This window comes from Pteronotus mesoamericanus, unplaced genomic scaffold (assembly GCF_021234165.1).
Source record: "Pteronotus mesoamericanus isolate MK-2021 breed Mesoamerican mustached bat unplaced genomic scaffold, CSHL_Meso_final contig_24, whole genome shotgun sequence".
NCBI classification, from domain to species: Eukaryota; Metazoa; Chordata; class Mammalia; order Chiroptera; family Mormoopidae; genus Pteronotus; species Pteronotus mesoamericanus.
The window spans coordinates 25,159,828-25,179,735 of record NW_026555100.1 but is presented as its reverse complement, the minus strand read 5'-3'; the positions used below and the strand labels follow the sequence as shown (position 1 = coordinate 25,179,735).

The following is a 19,908-nucleotide window of genomic DNA, read 5'->3' as shown; positions in this document are numbered from 1 at the left end:
TGTGCTTCCGGGTTTAATGGCTTCTATACCTATAGAGTCCAAGTGACCATTCTGTTTATTCCAGGTGAAGTGAAACAAGACATTTTCTGATGCTTTTACACAAAAGAAATGACTCGTGAATGGTAAAAGTTCAAACTCTTGTACTGGCCTGCTAGGAGAACTATTTATGGAAAGTGGGTCTTTCAGCACTATTTCTACAGCTACTTTGAGTAACGAGGGATTGGCTATTCTGGCTAAAATTCTACTGGTTTCATGTGCCCACAGAGCTGAATGGTCTAATATGAGAAGTGCAGGAAATCTCTCGACTTTCTTGGAATTCAACATAAAAAATAAAAGCAAGAATAAGTAAATCAAGAGCAGCCAGTGTCCCCTGATGCAGAGCTTAAAATGCTTATAATACAAGTTGACATCCTAACTTCAACTGTCCCTGAGTTGAAATTCTTCACATATGGTGGCAAATCAGGAATTTAGCAATCCTCTGTACTTGGCTATAATCAACAGTACTTCTGGAAGGAGATTAAGGCTTTGAGCACCAACTATCAATGTGAGCAGCATTTACCATTAACTACAATATTTATGATGAATGTCATGTTAGTGCTAAAAGGTGTTTGTTTTACTAGCAACATTGAAGGATTTGTTTTCATGCCAAAAAAGTCAGAATTAGATGAAGAAAAATACAATTGAAAGCAGTACTTTGTTTACTTATAAAAACACAGACCTTCATGAATCACAAAATATTCTCATTGAGAATACTCCTTGGTTTGAAAAATTGATCTCTACCACTCCATAAGAGTAGAATGTATCATGCTTTGCCTCGGAGTGCATTTCTAGAAGAAGCTAGAAGAAAATATAGTTAACTATTATTTCAGTCAAGATCCCAGCAGGAAATAGATGGTGTATTCAAAAAGATTTTCACTGGAAGACTTTAATGAAAGGGCATTTACAGAATAGTAGTTAGAGTTAGGACATCCAGCAGAGGATATTGTGACACCTTGGGACAGTAACAACAGGAAGCCCTTACTACTGCTGGGCCTAAGTGGGTGAGAGAAGAAAACAGGATGTCTGAGGTCCCGTGAGAGCTGGAACCATGGAATAAGAGCTACCTAAAAATACCTTTAAATGTAGAGGAACTCGGCATTGCTAGCACCTGGCAAGGCAGGAAAGAGCAGAAGGAATCAATATTCCAGTGTCTGTCACCTTCCACCCTGAAGCCTCTTGTCTATGCCTCTCATTGGCCAAAACCATCCAGAACAGAACTCCAGGGAATTCAGCTTATAAAGAGGGCAGTCACCCCGGGCACAGAGCAAAGCAGAGAAGAGCAAGGCCTGGGCTTGGGGGAAAAAGAATAACCAGCACAAATCAAGTTATGGCTGCTACGTGTTTAAACAGAAAAGAGAGAGAGGGCGGGAGAGTGTGAGAGAGATACAGAGAGCCCACAAGCACTGGCGGGTGTTTGAAGGTGCACAAGAAAGAAAGAAAACAACTGATAAGATCATCAACGTAATATAATAATATATATATACAATACTAAAAAGTAAACAGCACATAAAAAATTATAACATAATTAATGAAGAATCTCTATAATACATTACCCATTTATTATACTAATGTGAAGAATCTAGTAGACCAATTAGCAACATGACATGAACAGATTATTTCCAAAAGAAAAACTACATATGGGTTCGTGGCCATATGAGGAATATTTAGTCTCATCAGTCATTAAAGAAATAGATATTAAAACCAAAATATCTGGTTTTTTACCTATTGAATTATCAAGTTAAAAAAAGATAGTTTACTGTATGTATATTAAACCTCACGAGCAAGAATACAGTGAAACAAGTCTTGCCTACACTTAGTGGAAGTGTAAACTGGTGCAGTCTTTCTGAAGATCAATTTAACAGTAATTCTGCTTCCAATATTCTATCTTAAAGATATAATTAAAAATATAGGTACAGATCTAGACACAAGGATATGCATAATTAGCTTTAATTAGACAGAAAGGAAATAAATATCCAACATTACTGGAATGGTTAAATTACACAGCAACCTTTCTATCAAATTTTATGGAGGCATTAACACTTCTGTTTGCAATGGGGTGTTTTTGTCATATCCTAAGCAAAAATGCCCTTCGAAAAATTATATGTACTATAGGATCACAGCCATGTAAAGAAAAAAGTTTGGAAAATGTCAAAATTTTAATAGTTGTTTCTCTGGATGTTGAGAATATGGTGATTATTTTTCCTTTTGCCTTGGTGTACTTTCCAAATATTCTAAAATGAGGATGTATTCATTAACATTTATTGAATGCCCACATTATACTAGCCATTGTCCTGGGCTCTGAACACACAAAGCTCATGAAGCACAGTCCTAGTCCCAAGTTGCTTGTAATCTAGTGTCTTATTTTTATATTGTATCTTCAAAAATTATAGACCAATAAAGCTGTTATTGATTTAACTAGAGTAAATGAGAAGTAGCATCCTATCTATTTCTCATTTGATCTTTTTTTGCCTCACACCGCCTTTCCAAGCCAACAGAAATCCTAGCTGCATAATATTCAAAAATATATCCAAAACCCTTTGCAAGGTAAATGAATAAAGCATTCAGAAAGAAAGAAATAAGAAAATATCTTTAAGACCTTGGAGTAGACTAAATGTTCTTAAACAGCATAGTGTGCTAACTATAAATGAATAAAAAGATAAATTGTACTAAACTAAATTAAAATTCTGTTCATCAAACCATGTGTTTAAGAGAGTGAAAAGGCAGGCCACTAAGGTGAAGAAAGTTTACTACACATATGTGACTCATATCCAGAATTTCTAAAAAAATCCTAAATAGCAATAAGAAAAAGGCAGACAATCCAAAAGAAAAATGAGCAAAGATTTGAACAGGCAATCACAAAAAGATATGCAAATAAACATTGAAAGAGGTTTCCAAATGTTAGTCACCATGGAATGCAAATTAAAACCACAGTGTGATATCACTATATCCCAAACTAAAAGGCAGACAGTAGTGAATGTGGACAAAGATATGGAGCAACTGAACTTTTATACACCCCAAGTGAAAGTTCAAATTAGTACAATCACTTTAGAAAACCAGAGGACAGTATCAACTAAAGCTGAATATAAGGGAACCCCATAATCCAGAAATTTCAGTACCGGGTATATATACCCAAGAAGAACACATACAAATGCTCTTCACATTACATTGGTAATCGCTGAAAACTATAAACAATCCAAATGTCCATCAAGTGTAGAATGGATAAATATAGAGTGGTATATACATATAAGCAACACTTTCCCACATTAACTACATCTACATGTAACAACATTTATAAGTATCACAGTCATTAATATTAAGTAAAAGAAGCCAGACACAAAGTGTACATACTGCATCCTTCTGTTTATGTGTCATTCAAAAATAGCTAAACTAATCTATAGTGTTAGAATTCAGGATTACTGAATGATCTATTGTTTAATATACCTAGTGGTTATACTGGTATGTTCGCTTTATGAAAATTTATCAAGGCATACTTTTGTGTATGTATGTTAAACTTCCAAAGTTATATTAGATATAGTTATATATATATATATATGTGTGTGTGTGACACATCTATACCCACATAATACACACATATGTAAAATATAATGCGAATGTGTTTTGTTTATATACACATATACATACATTCCATCTAAAATGTAACAACTCCTGGCCTCCTTTCCCATTCTCTCCAGTCCAGGACCACTGCAAAGCTCTTTGCCCTGACTCCCCTGTTGCATCCGTGCAGTCTTCCCTGTAGCCAGAATTTTTAAAACAGAAGCTGGGTCATATCTGTTTTTGGTTCATAGCTGGTAGTAATTTCACATGTCAATCAGAATAAAACCTTGAGAGGCAATGTATACCCCTGACAGCTTATCTAAAATAGTTTCACTACCCATACTTGTCACTTATCCCTTTACCTTGTTTTATTTCCCTTATAGTTCTTATCACCAACAGACCCATCATTTAGTGGGTCATTTATTTGTCATTGATCTTTCTACCACTAATGTATAAGCTACATGAGAGTAGGGACCTTATCTTCCTGCTTTATATCCCTAACATCTAGAACAGTGCCCAGCATCAAGTGGAGAACGAATGAATGAATGAATGATTGAATGAATATCATCACCAAAAAACATAGGAAATAGGCAGAATGTGTATGTTTAGCCTCTAAACTAAAGAATGAAATTACATTAGGAAACAAAAAATGAAATTACTTGATGTCTTCAGGAGTCCAGCCTGGGTCTTCTTTTACCCTCTGCCCCTCCACCACTTCCTGTTTCTCTCTCTCTCCTTCACCTCCCCCATAACCCACCCTTGCACACGACATACACACACAGGCACAGTTACTAGGAGAATGGAATAAGGACAGTTCTTCTAATGGATGAAAGTAGGAACGTAAACTAACCTGTTCAATGCAATTTATACCCACTGGACTCACATGATAGTCAAAAAGTTTATTCAGTGCTATAAGTAGATGCATGTATAGTTAGAGACTATATAATCCTAGTGTTTCAGAATTAAATTAGGATAACATCCAGCTAAAGATTCATTACATTGAATTGGGCATTTTTATATGAGAATTGTTTTTAGGATAATGATACATGATAGTGCATATACATGGTAGTAAAGAACATACCATTTTTCTGGCTAAAAATATATATATATTTGGGACCTAGGGATGCCACCTTTGGTATTTGCATAAGAAACACTTTCAAACAAACAAACAAACAAACAAACAAACCTTTCAAACAAAATCAGGACATTTTGTTGGGCCTGCAACAATCAAAAACTTTTAAGGTCCTGAAGATGAATTTTTTTGTAAGTGAATATGTCTAGAAATTGACATTGTTTCCGTCAGAAGTCTCACCTCCCTGTTCTCAGAATGAATTGTAGAGCCCCCAGAGCATACAAGGGTGTTTAAGGTTAATTTCTGTTTCTATATAGATATCAATTACCTTTTCAAAGGGCTACCCTGTGGGATTTGCCACTCGGCAGCTTGTCTAAAAACTAGCTAAACGTGCAAATGTGCGTGTGGGGAGAGGGGAAGTTCCCATTTGATTGTCAACCTAGTTGACCCTTCACTTTCTGTTAAAAATTTTTTAAAAAGGAGAGTTTTAGGCCCTTTCAGTTACTAAATAGCTGACTCCACAGTTCTGTTGGTTTGTTTTTTTATTGAAAAACTGGGAAGCAGTGATAAGACCCCAATATGTACTCAACTGCTAATATGAGTACATACTTCTCCCCCTCTTCTCCCCCTCAGAAAGCAGTTAAGCATAACATTGTCGTAACTTTAAAAGCAGATTAAATATAAAGTGAAGCCCAAGATACATTGAGTGTAACAAGGCCAATGTCAGAAGATCATTTGTTCATTAAGTAGTTAATATCTTTTAGTAAGCAGGAAATAATGGTTAAAGGGAGTGATGGCTTAGACTTCTGTGTGCAAAATAGTCATTAATGTCTGACGAAAAAGCAATGCCAAAGTTCATTTTGATGGTCAGACTTACAAATCTGGAGTGGATAGTATGAAGTAATGAGTACCTGTGCATGACTCCTATGTGGTAACTGTGGCCTCTTCATCTTGGCCCCACAAGTTGGGAGCTGTGTAACATAGAACAAGTTTCTTAACCACCCTGAGTCTCAGCTTCCTAGGGATTTAAAATGAGGATGGTAAAAACACCTACCACACAGGGCTTTTGTGAAGATTAATGATATCTTAGTTCTAAAAATGCTTTGTAGCCAGGAATATGTTATAATAATGTATAGGATTATTGCTGTGTTTAAGTAATTCATTAAATACCCCTCTTGCCTTCTCTTGACCTCCTAAAATCACTTCTCTAAGGTTTAGCTAAAATTAGCTATCATCCTTGAGGTCTGTCTATCTCTACTGTTTGGTTTAGGATATTTTTTACTAGCTTAATGAATTTTTTTCTTAGGTTCCATTTTGAAGTTGGCCTGCCTAAATCTCTAGAACAGAACTATGGCCTTCTTTGAAATGAAAATTATTAATGCTGTGAACAAGCAGCTCCCTGAGACCCTTTAGGATAAGAAGATTAGAGATGGAGATTCAAACATGAAGGAAATTTCCTTTTCTACCCCAGAATGAAACATTGTCCCATTTTCCTAAATAATTTCATCTCTATAATAGAAAAAGCACCTATCTAATGAACACTTATCCTATGCCAAGGATTGGGCTATGAATTATCCCTGTAACTCTCACAGCACACTAACACATCTTGTACTAGTGTTGCCACTTACAGACAAGAGCACTATAATTGAATAATTAAGTAAGAGCAGAATCAGGATTTGAACCCAAACCTACCTAATTTGTTTCCCAGTCTTTTTCCATTTGTTTATTACTTACCTCCTACATTTTAACGGACCTTGCATGCCTGTGTTTGCCTTTCTGTACTTTTATACTTTAATTCTTGGTGTGCCTGTAATGAGTAGAGTAGAAGTCTATAACAAAAATGACTAAGGTGGGGTCCCTATACTTAAGGAACTATTATAATTCACTGGCAGAAAGATGACAAGCCAACAAATTTCTATATGATGTGGAAGAATTTGAGAGGTCCTTGAAAGAGGGAGCATCAGTCTCCCAAGCTGTCACATGGGAATAGTACTCTACCTTATACAGCAGTTGTTAGGATAAAGTCAAATGCTTGTGTCAAGAGTTTGGCAAAGACTCGACTCATAGGAAGTACTCAGTGTATGGAATCTACAATGTTGCTAGAGAGTCCCAAGATAATAACTAGGATGCAAAACTAGAAAAGCAACTTGATGCCAAATTTTCAGAGCCTTGAATGCCAGTCTAAAGAGTTTGGACCTTTGACATGGTAAAAATAATCATGCCAAGGTCAGTAATCATTCTGAAAGCAATGAAAGCTGATGCTATTGCACATTACCTTTCAAAATTCATCATAAGTGAGATGGAATTGGTAGGAACAGTTGGAACTAGTTTAAAGGACTTTTGTATTTGATGTACTAAAAGGAAAGATGATATTTTCAAGTTTGATGCCCTATGCTTTTTCTTCCACAGTAATTAGTGAATGCCAAAGGCAGCAACTGGAATCGGTGAGCTACTCCTCTCGCTATGCTCTGGGCCTCTTTTATGAAGCTGGCACGAAGATTGATGTCCCTTGGGCTGGGCAGTACATCTCCAGTAATCCCTGCATACGCTTCATCTCCATTGATAATAAGAAACGCAATATAGGTCAGTACCCTCATTATTTCCCTTAAATACAGTTACAATGTTGGGTGTAGATCATGAAAAATGCTGTTTAATTGAGTGTTGCCATTCTGCAAAGAGCAAGCGTTTAACTACAAGCCACAGGGGATAAAATTTAATGTCACATTTGGCCAATAATAAAATACACAGTGAAACCAGCAAAGTTTTTCACAAACATCATTCACAGCATGGTTTGTATTACTGAGTTCACAAAAATAGTGTCAGAAGGTTTAAGATTTCAAAATGGATCAAGATCCATGGCTTTAATATGGATTCATCTACATGCAAATGCATTTCTCATCATCTGTTTCTTGGCTAACTTTATGTTTTATTTGTTTAGCTTTGTTTTTAAAATTTGGTAAGTGTTGCTCTTGTTTCTACTTCCCAAGGTAGGAAAAAAAATAAAGGTAAATTTTACAATGTTATGAAAATCCTTCACTTTAATATAATTTTACTTATTTTCTTCTGGGAGACTACATAAAATTACTTTGTATACAATGTAACTTAATGATAGGCAAAATGTTTCCTAAGAGCTTTACCAGAAAGGGATAAAATCTTCACCCTTTGCATTGAAGATAGTTATTGAAATTATACTTGAATTGCAAGAATAAACAAAAGGCATTCATTTCAGGCAAAATGGTGAAAGTGTATTCTTATTTGTAGTATTGTGGTGATCACTGAGATACTGCTTTTCATGGAATAAATTGTAATAATCTAAAACTATGGAATTCTTGAAAGGGATCGTCATTTCAGTCTGTTACAGTGTTTTATGATGCAGTGATGGTTTCGTTGAGTCATTAGAAGTCTTGCTTGATAAAGTCACCAACTCTTGTCTTGTGGCGTGCCAGAAGTTTATAATGATAGAGCTGGGCTGGAGTTTGGTTTTATATCAGAGCACATGATCTTAGAAAAATGCTTCTTTTATAACTTAAAACTCCCTCAGGGCTGGACTGTTTATGTTAACATGATACCACGTATATGTACAATCAGCAGTTCATGAAAAGCCTTGTAATGGCAATGAACTAACCATTTTTTAAAATTTAATTTAATTTAATTTTTTAATTATATTTTATTGATGATGGTACTGCTATTGTCCCAATTTCCCCTCCTTTGTCCCACTCCACCCAGCACCCCGCGCCACACTCCCTCAGGCAATCCTCACACCATTGTTCATGACCATGGGTCACGCATATAAGTTCTTTGGCTACTCTGTTTCCTGTACTGCACTTTACATCCCCATGGCTATTCTGTGACTACCTATTTGTACTTCTTAATCCCCTCACCTCTTCACCCATTCCTCCATATCCCCCTCCTATCAGGCAACCATCAAAATGCTCTCCATATCCACAATTCTGTCCCTGTTCTTATTTGCTTAGTTTGTTTTTTAGAGTCAATTGTTGATATGTATTTTTTGCAATGTTATTGCTCATAGTTTTGATCTTCTTTTTTCTTAAATAAGTCCCTTTAACATTTCCTATAATAATGGTTTGGTGATGGTGAATTCCTTTAGTTTTTTTTCCTGTCTGGGAAGCTATCTGCCCTTCAATTCTAAATGATTATCTTTGCTGGATAGAGCAATCTAGGCTGTGGGTCCCTGCTTTTCATGACTTTGAATATTACTTTCCAATCCCTTCTAGTCTGCAAAGTTTGTTTTGAGAAATCAGCTGACTGTCTTATGGGAACTCGCCCATAGGTAACTAACTGCTTTTCTCTTTATGCTTTTAAGATTCCCTCTTTATCTTTAATTTTGGCATCTTGGCCTCTTTGCCTCCATCCTGTTTAGGACACTCTGTGCTTCCTGGACTTGCATGTCTATTTCCTTCACCAAATTAGGGAAATTTTCTTTCATTATTTTTTCAAAGAGGTTTCCAATTTCTTGCTCTTTCTCTTCTGCTGGCACCCCTGTGATGCAAATGTTGGTACTCTTGAAGTTGTCCCAGAGGCTCCTTACACTATCTTCATTTTTTTTGGATTCTTTTTATTTCTTGTCGTTCCAATTTTTTCTCTGCTTCCTTATGTTCCAAATCATTCATGTGACTCTCAGCTTCATCTCCTGTACTGTTGTTTCCCTGCAACTTGTTTGTTTATTTCAATTAGTGTATCCTTCATTTCTGACTATATCTTTTTTATGCAGTTGATGCCCCCACTAAGTTCCTCGATATCCTTATCGCAAGTGTTATGAACTCTGCATCTCATAGATTATCTCCATCTTGTTTAGTTCTTTTTCTGGAATTTTGATTTGTTCTTTTATTTGGGCCATGTTTATTTGTCTCCTTATTTTGGCAGCCTCCCTGTGTTTGTTTCTATGTATTAGATAGAGCTTCTATGACTCTGTGTCTTGGTAGTGTGACCTAATGTAGTCGGTGTCCTGTAGGGTCCACTGGCACAGCCTCCTGTATCACCCAAGCTGGGTACTTGAGACGTGCCCTTTGTGTGGGCTGAGTATGCCCTCCTCTTGTAATTGAGCCTTGGTTGCTGTTGGCAGATCAATGAAAGGAATTTACCAGGCTGGTCAGCTGCAAGGATTGGCTGTGACCACTGACCACCAACCTCCACCCTCCATGGAGGATCAACTGTGCAGGGGTAGAGTGGTGGTGCTCCAACATGGCCTGTAGCTGTTTACAAGTTGCACGGGCTCTATGGTTTCCCAGGTGGTGCAGGCCACGGTCAGCCCCAACCTGTGTTCTGTCCAGGGCCACCCTGCATGAGCTATAAAGCAATCTGAGATGGCTGCTACTTGTGCTGGACTTGGAGATGCCCAGGTGAAGCCATGCTGTGAATCTGGGCTGGCTGCTGCTAGTGCTAGGACTGGGGCCACTTAGCTACTGCTTATTGATAGGACTGATAGGATGTGAAGCATGAGCCAAGACCAGCCATTCATATGGAAAAGTCATGGTTAACAGCGTGGGTGGGCCTGTAAGTTAGTGTGGAACAAAGTCTCAAGAGACCTCCAGGGCAGGGCAAACAATGTGAGCCAGGTTGATGGAGTCTCAGATAATGCCCCCACCTGCCAGTTCTGTGGCTCTGTCAGGGAGGGTACAGAAAAGGGACAATGGCCTCTATCTGCCGTTCTGCCTGGGAAAAAGCTATCCACAGCTCCCACCTTGATGTCTGACACTTTAGTTCCTCCTTGTATGCCACTGGTACCTTTCAAGCTGCTACTCCAGTGTTGGAACTCTAAGGGAGTAAGTCTAAGTCCTTGCGTGGGTTCTTTAAGAGTAACTGCTTGGGGCTCTAGAAGTTTCTTCCACTGACTTGACCCCCCGCTGGTTTCTGCAGCCAGAAGTTATGGGACTTATTTTCGTGGGACTGGATCCTTGGGCTAAGGGGACTGGTGTGGAGCTGGGACTCCTCACTGCTGAGATATCCCTCCTGAATTGTTATTCACCACACAGGGACGTGGGACCAGCCCAGTCCACATCTCTGCCCCTCCTACCAGTCTGAATGAATGTGATTTCTTTGATTTCATAATTGTCAGGCTTCCATTTAACTAAATTTCTAACAGTTCTGAATGTGGTTGTTCTATATTTTAGTTGTAATTTTGATATGGTTGTATGAAGAGGCTAACTGTCTTTACCTGTGCTGCCACCTTGACCAGAAGTAGACTAACCATTTTTAACTCCACAACTGCTTTGTTCTAGAAAAGGAAAATAGCCCTTGATCCTCTTATGTTATATGTCATGAATTAGACACTCTCCTTTGTGTATTGCTTCATAAGACCTGATATCTGTAAGGATGTATTCAGTAATATATAATAGAAAAAGAAACAAACTTGCTTAAATAACATATGGACATTTGCTGTATTATCTGGTATAGACTAAACTGTTTCCTCCTAAAATTCATATGTTGAAGTTTTATCTCCCAAAGTGATTATATGTAGAGATAGGACTTTTAGGAAGTAATTAAGGGTAACTGAGGTCATAAGGGGGATCTCAGTCCAATAGGATTGGCAGCCATTAAACCGAGGAAGAGAGAGAGGCTTCTCTCCACCCTGATGCATACACTGAGGAAAAGCCAAGTGAGGATAGTTGCAAGGTGAGAAGGTGAGCTCTCTACAAGCCAGGAAGAGAGTCTGTACCAGGAACCAAATCAGTCGCTACCCTGATCTCAGACTTCCCAACTTCTAGAAATGAGAGAAATAAATTTCTGGTGTTTAAACCAGCCAGTCCATGGTATTTTGTTATGATAGCCCAAGCTTACTGATACATTACCTAAGAGAAAGAAGTTGAAGAAACTTCAGGATTGGTTGATTCAAGAACTGAGCAATATCTTCAAGGACCTAGGATTTATCCTCCTGTGCTCTGTCTCCCACTTTTGATGTTGACATTCTCAGAGGACTTGGTAGAAAGATGGCAGTAACTGTTGGAGTCACATCCAGACCCAAAAACATGCTTAGGAAGAAGAGAAACTATTGCTGTCTCTGTCTCTGTCTAAGAATCAAGGGAATATTTCCAGAAACTCCTCAGTTGATGTCATCTTGTAACTCATAGGTTGGAATTGGGTTACTTGACCAGTCTGAAACAAACCACTGGTTGTGGGGGATGGGGGTAGGTTCACTCTCATGATGAGCCTAGAAAAATTAAGATTTGTTCCTAAATATGGTATTAGGATAATTTTCTCTTTAATCATATGAGGAATAGATACCTGAACAAAATAGGGTTTTCTTGGGAAGAAAGAACATAGTAGTGAATGCTGGGTTGGCAACAAATAATGCCTATTATCTTCAAGTACAGTCACATCTTATGTGGGAGGTAAAGTTCTAAATTTGGTACATAAAGAGAAGAACCGTGTATATTCAAAATTACCTTTGAAAATCCCTTAAAACTACATGACATTTTGGAAAGTGATGTAACTTGCAGTAAATTCAGTATTTTTCCAGCATTCAATAGATTTTAGTTTCTTTGGGTGAGGCCAGATGAAATACTTGGTTTGCTTTTATAGGGCAGAGTGATATTTTCTACTATGTACGGCACACAGGAAAGAAAGAAATAGCAGTCATAATTCCTGAAAGATGAAATTCTCTGTGCAAATGGAGTGGGTTGGTGGGTGAAAGTACCAATGCTATCCAGTGCAGTAGCAATTTATAAAATCAGAGTTATGCAAATTTAAAAGTGTAGCATAAAAATATTAGTAAGTTCTCAGATGATCAGCAACATTTGAAATAATAGAAATACAGAAATTTGTTTAATGTTAATAGTCATCCAGTTTTAAAGCTGGAGGGTCAGACAATGGGAAACCATGTTTTTGCTACAGCCCATGGTGGTGCCACTTCAGACAGCAAAGAAATATCTGCATTCCTGTGTCGGTTTTATGCAAAATTAATCTTGGATTAGGCAAGTTTTAAATTATGAGAGGCCTCCAGTAATGACATTCCTTAACTGCCTTGCATTTAAACCGCTTTTTCTCACTATGTGGGACAGGGTGCTAAGTGTGTCTAGATAAATCCACACAATATAAATGTTCACATACTGTAACTCCACTGTATTTTATTAACATTGATTTTAACTAGACCATTAAGAGTTATGTCTTTTTGTCACTAACCGTGTCCCATATCCACCTTTTATTTGGGATGGATGATTAAATATGTGAATGTTTATATCATATATAAAATATATATCCATTTGCTGTCATTTAAATTAATAAGCACAAATTATAAAATAAACTAATCTTGTTTCACTTAATATTTGCCATTTCTAAAAACAAAAATAAAATAACTCAGAAAGTGAAATGTAAGGAAAACATTTGCACACAAAGTAAAAACAAACAGCAGATCCCTTGCAGCCTCTGGTTTCCCTATCAAGCTTTCCTCAATGGGGAAGATTCACATCCACGACAGCACTTGTCCCCCCACTTGTCAAGCAAGTTAACGCAGAATGAAAATCAATGCCAGAGATGGAGGGAACGTGGAAAAGCAGCTAAATATGTAACATCAAAAAATAAGCTTTAAAAATATTCTATGTAACATATTACTGGGAAAAATGTATCTTACGGAAGTTTCTTTTAGAGAAATTGAATTTACCAACATTTGACTTATATGTTTTGAATTCTAAATTCATTCAGTTAAACAATTGATTATTTACAAACATGTATTGAATAAATATGTATTTACTGGCTCTGTGTGCCAGGCACTGTGCTAAGAACTGAGGATTCCGTAGTCCCTACCATCATAAGACGTAAGGTTTCATGAAGCCTTCAAATGAGAATTCTGACAGACGAAGATGCATGAGGCTGTGTGGAACCAGTGACTTGGAATTAAGTAAGAGTCCTCATAAATATAAACGGATGCACTGATATATACAGTAGAGGGAGCATTAACTCACATCTACAATTACAACTGAGAAGAGTCGTGTTGCCTCATGATAATATTATGAAGTTTTAGAAGAACTCACAGGACCTTTTGTCAACATGAACCCAATAAATTTCTTTCTTTTGGTGAAGAAATAAAAGATGGAGTCTATGGAATATTTAAACCCATGAATAAATCAGAAACTTTAGTATGGCTCATTATTTAACTTTCTCCAGGGCTGCTGAAAAGGTCCAAAGATGCATATAAGTCATGAAATGTCCAAGAAGCAGTGAGCAAAAAGAGTAAATAGTCTGGGGTCTACAGCTGCCTGGCATTTCTGTAACTAAAAACAACTCCAAATTACAGATTTATATAACATCTACACTAAGGAGTGAATCTTAAACGTTCAATACTTTAAGTCCCTTTTTGTGTTAACATTTCACCTTCGTGTTCTGCTGTCCTGCCCTGAGAGTGGTTTCACTTGTGGTATTGGCTCTAACTTGTGTCTGTCAGGCTGAGATTTACAAAAGACCTCACGTTGGCCAGGAATTGGTCCAGAACACAAGAGGCAGATGTGCAGGCAACTGAATGTCATTTTTATCCACTGCTAGTGGAAGGTAAGGGGGGAATGAGAATCAGATGACTGTTTATGATGTAAATTTACAGGTCATAGACGAGAGCAACTGAAAAACTGCCAGAGGCTGCCATCAGTGCTGCCAATTTAGAAAGGAAATGCCAAGAAAGAACTTTCTGTTAGTTTTGTAAGTAGATGAGGAAAGCCATGTATAGAAAGAAGGGTAAAATCAGCAGAGGTTGAGGAAAGCCATGTAGAGCAAGAAGGGTAAAATCAGCAGAGGTTCGCTGGTGTAAATTGCCACAGTCCCTCTGACCTCTCATTAACAAAGATCATGTTACTAGGTGTGTAGCTATTGTCTAATAAAGAAACTGCTGTATTAAGTGTGATAATATCCAATTTGTGCTATTTATAATTCAGTCCTTTTAAGAGATGGTTCCTTTATCTGCTGAGCACCTAGAAGAGATTAAATGCCTCTTTGGAAGTAGGAGCGAGGAGAGCTAAATTGCTTTGCCTAATTGAGGAGAAAATTTCAGACATCCCAAAACAATGGGGAGGGCCAGAAGCAGAGAATGGGAAAGAAGAAAAAGAAAATTAGATGGTGAGAGGCTGTGGCTTGACCTGAGGGATAATTGTGTAGATTTAACTTTGGTTGTATAGTTTACTTTGCAACCCCCTTTTGCAACACCCTACAACTTCAGTGTAGTCCTGGACTGAAAAATTGCTTTAAATCCGTGGCTGCTTTTCACGGGGGAGCTGTTAAGTATTCAAGATAGTGTAGGTACTTTCTGGAATATCTAGGAAAAAATTAAATAGGCATTTTATGGTTCCTTTAGGTTAGCCCCTACACAGGACTTTGGAGTTGCTGTTTTTGTGGCAAACCTTGCATATGTTTGAGAATCTTATTTAGAATCAAGACAGAGCTCCTCATCCTCTGGATCTCAAATAAAGCAAGTTCAACTTGATGTTTCCATAATACCTGCAACCATGTCAGTCTGTTGAGAGCTGGAAATTAGGAAAAGGCTCTCCCTGTGGGACCGAACTGTTTCAAAGGATCTTGAAGTCAAGTCTTTACTGAGGTCTGAAGTGAAGCTGTCGACACCCTAGATTGGAAGCCAGAGCTCAAAATGATGTGCTCTGCTCTGCTTCCCAGGAAGTGCCTGGTTTTCATCATTCTAGAGGCATCTCAAAACCTTTGCAAGTTGAGAACAGTCTTGTAAACCTGTGTAACTCTCAGACAGCTTGTGAGCCTTGGGTCCCAGGAGACAGTCAAGGCTTGTTGAGCTGGATGAGAGCTTGACAAGTCTTCATTCTGGTCCCTTTTTATCCGGGACCATGACAACACTATCCCAAAGAGGTGGGAACTTTCCTTTGCTTAGAGCTCCATCAGAAATGATTTCACCATTTCCTTCACTGTCAAGGGTTCCTCCTCAGATCAATCTAAATGTCTCATGGGCTAAAGAATTGATATGCCCTGTTTGCAGAGTCTGCTGCTTTCTCCAGAGCTACAAGCTCCTGCCTTTCATAGGAATACATGCCACTACCCATCATATGTGCTGCCCATCTCTTGATTTCTCTTATCTTGATCAAGATTAAAAATAAAAAATAGACACTTACAACAGGCGTAACATGAGTATGTATTCAGTGCTCAATAAATGCTTGCTGAGCCAGTCGTCCTTCATGCAGCTCTGAGATGCCTTTCCCAGGTCCTGAAATAACATTAATAATTAATACTTCAGCAATGGTCACCCACTGAGCTGGCAAGAAAAGGTAATGGCTAGTCACCAAGTTGTTCATCCCTAACACAATCCAGGTACCTGTTTCCACTGCCCTTAAAATCATATAAAACAAATTAGCTGTCTAATTGCTGAAACTAGAAGCCATTGAAAAGCGTATGTGAGTCTTGGCAATTATAATGATTAGAAGCCTCTTTTGGAGGCTCTGTACCATGTCCACAACATTGGGAATACTTGACACACCCAGCCTATTAATTCTCTATATGGAATCAGAGATATTACCAGTTAAGATCTGGAAGTTTTACAGAGCCCTCTTCCCAAAGAGGTACATGTATTCTCAGTAACAATTTTGCTGTGGTCTCTGGGGATGGTACATCTGCTTTGAATGATGTCCTGTAACACAGACCTTGATTTCCAAGGTTACACTTCAAAGGATCTCACTGTTCTCTTTGTGAAAGATACTCATTTTTAATAGTTAGTTAAAGAACAGTTGTGCTCCAGCTGAGCTATGCAACTTAGAAAATACGTGATAAGTTCTGCAAATGTGCCATTTCTTTGCCACAGTTTAGCAGTTATCTCTTTTTTTATATTGCAATGACATTAAAGTGAAATTATATTTTGCATAAGAACCTTGCCATAAATGATAGTTCATATCAGCCTAAGTTTGGTAAGTGATGAATTCTTTATTATATAATTCATAATTTGGTGTTTATCATGGATGATCTAAAATAACCAGTTTTATCCAGCATGGTTCTTATGAATACTTTGCAATAACAGACCTAGTTTCAGATTATAACTCAATACTTCGAATTAGATTGAACCATACTATATTGCTCTTTGTAAGTTAAAAATGGTTGAACACCAGCATTTTCATGTGATTCAACTTAATAGCTCTGTGATCATGATTAAGTTTCTTAATCTCTCAGCTTCGCTAATCAGTACTGTAAGTGTAAGTCTCATAAAGTCTCCCAGAAGTGTTACAAGGATTGAAGAGGGTATATCCAAAAACTCTGCTATCATGCTTGGCACATAGTAGGCACATATAAATTATTCTCTACTTTCATCCTATTAGTTATATAAACTTTTTGTTTTGAGAAAAAGAAGAGAGAAGAAAATTGCCAATAGTGGAAGTTTAGATAAATTATATTATCTTTTGTGAGAAATAATAACATATGCATTAGGGTGGCTAAACAATATCTCACTCCCTGAATAAGGTGATAAATTCACAGGACATTAGGTTAGATGGCATCCTTTCTTTTTACACAATTTCAAATCACTTTTTGAATAAGAATAATTCCCAAAAAATTTACACTATGGCCATTTTGAGAAGAGTTAGATACATGAAGTAAGTTGTCACCAAGTCAAAGGGCTTAGACTAATCCAAGAGCAGTTTTCAAAGTCTGACTGCAGAATCTCATCACAGGAAATCGCTTCATCATGTTTCATAAATACTTTATATCAGTTAGCATTTTTAACTCTGTCCAGAATCACCAATCCATCATTTTGCCCAGATGTGACATTATTGAGTCCATTTTGCTTAAGGAGCCCTTTGGTTTATTACCAGTGACTTTCTTGTTATTGAGTGAGTTGAGAAGGCTTTGATATGCCCCTTAAGATACATGGACCCTGATGTTTTTAATGATCATTGCACCTACAGACTTCATATATGTGTTCATTTAGATAAGAAGAAGAATCCACGTGTACTGTACAGAACATTGAATTCCCTGCCTAATATGAATGAATATTAAACATTGGATCTGAAAAGAATAGTGCAATTCCATTAATATTTATAACTGATCTATGGGACTAGGGGAATTCTTCAGTATAAAATATTCCAAATTCATGTTGGTAAGAATGAAGCATTCATGAATTTAAAATATAGTTTTCCTCACTGAATTAGATTTCTATTATATGATATACCTAGTGAATTCTTTGTTGTTGATGTTATAGCCTTATACTATTTAATAAAGGCTGAAAGTGCATTTCAGAAACTCAAGCTCAGTTGAACCTAATCCACTCTTTTTTATTAAAAGTAAAATGCCTTTTCCACTATCTATACTCATAACAATGGTTTCTTAAAGTAACTAACAATATTATAAAGATTATAATCCCTTTGATTTAAAAATTTTCACCAAATTGCTCAGACTCAACCTTGGGGTTTTTTTTTCCTTATCAAAATTTAACAGGAAGAATAATTTCTCTGATCTTATTAGTAAAGGAGATAAGAATGTCCATAGTGCACCAGTAAGTTCCCTCTATGAAAAAGGTGAGAAATATTTTGACATTATCATAAATAAAAATTTCATTATCTGATCAGTCTCGATCTCTCAAATTCAACATTTTATAATACAAGGCAAAAACTTCTCTTTAATACACCAAAAGAATGAGAGCAAAGCTTTAGGTCAAATCCTCCAGCTCAGAGATAGATTTCATCCGTTCATAGAGTTCTTTTCAACAGTTACAAATCTAAAGTTGAACCCAATTACGCAACTGCAGTGATAGAATGATAGCCTTAGAGGCAAACCAGTATGCTGGCTCAAGGGGAAAACTTTGCCCAGTTCGGGAAGAGTCCAATCATAATACCACTTAACACACAAAATTTCATATAGGGCACTATGCTGAGTCGGCCAAAATAACGATATATAATAGGGGATGGCTGCTTCTTGCTGATGAGTATTTGCAAAGGGGAGCATTTTAGTGGACTGTCATCATAGAAAACCAGAACTTTCTTACACACTGTGGAAGAACTCCAGTGAGTGCTGGAACACCAAGTGCGAGTTAGGACAAATCCTCTGCTCTAGGGACCTGGGTAGGGCCCAATTAAAAGACTATCGAAACCCTTCCGTTTTTCCTCTTGGCAGTGCCAATAAAAGCTGCAACAGGCTGAAAATTTCCTTGTGTCTCAGGATAAATAGATGTTTTCATAAAACTTGGGAGGTCTTAGCCAAAGAAAAAACTTCTCCCAGATAGATCGCAAAATATGTGCAGTCCCACTAAATGTGGCTCCTTTCTTTAAATGGGTAAAGCCTATGGAATTTTCATAGGGATGAAGGCAAGGAACCTGGAAGAAAAATTATTCTAGCCCTGGAAAGCTAATAGAATTCAGAAAATGCTTGTCAGAGTTGCTTTATTCTTTTTTTTTTTAAACAATTATATGTTAAAATCAAACTTTATATGTGAAACACTGGCCCTTGATTACCTTCCTTTGAAATTCAGAACGTCTTTCTCCTCCAGTCTTCTCTGTTTCTGAAAATGGGGCCACCAATCTCCTCCCTCCTTAAGCCAAAAATCAGGAATTATTCTTTGTTTCTTCCCTACTCCCCATTCACGCCAACATCCAATCTGTAACCAAATCACACTGATCTTGCTTCCAAAATAGACAATAAATTCACTTCCCTTCATCACCACTGTCACAACCAAGGCACAAACTTATTTTAACTGGCCTCCCACACTTGCCTCTTTTCAGTTCATTCTTCACATAGCCAGAAAGGTCTTGTAAAACATACATCTGTTTGTGCCACCCACTTTCCCATTCAAAGCCCTTTAATGCCGTCTCTTTGCACACAGAATTAAGTCTCAAATCCTATCGTGACCGACACGGTCCTGAGTGACCTAGTACAGGTGTCACAAACTTTTTGTATAAAGGCCAGATAATGAACACTTTAGACTTTGTGAGCTATGCCTACCGTCTCTGTTGCAACTCTGCAGCTCTACTAGTGTAACATAAGTTACAGACATTACATAAAGGAATGGGCATGACTATGTTCCAATAAAACTTTATTTACAAAAACAAGTGGCAGGCCAGATTTGGCCCACGGACCTTAGTGTGTCAGCTGCTGATCTAGCACATGCCAATCTCACTAACTCCTCACTCCTGAGCTTAGTTAGCTCTCCAGTCATACCTCTCACTCCTGCCATGCTTTTCCTCACTCAAGGACAGTGTCCATTCTGTTCTCTCTGCCAAGACTGTCTCCATTGAAATGTCACTTCCACAGAGGCCATTCCTGAATTTCTAACTTTATTATGTTTTCTTATTGTATTCTTTTAT

General features: G+C 37.5%; 1 protein-coding gene across 1 annotated transcript in view; it reads left to right on the top strand.

Moving 5' to 3' along the window:
- The window catches only part of RNLS (renalase, FAD dependent amine oxidase), a 255,015-nt gene that overhangs the window by 192,458 nt on the left and 42,649 nt on the right, over window positions 1–19,908 (top strand). Inside the window, exon 5 of the mRNA XM_054572806.1 lies at window positions 7,076–7,249. Within this exon, the coding sequence (XP_054428781.1) occupies window positions 7,076–7,249 (174 nt within the window). The remainder of the gene's footprint in view (window positions 1–7,075; window positions 7,250–19,908) is intronic.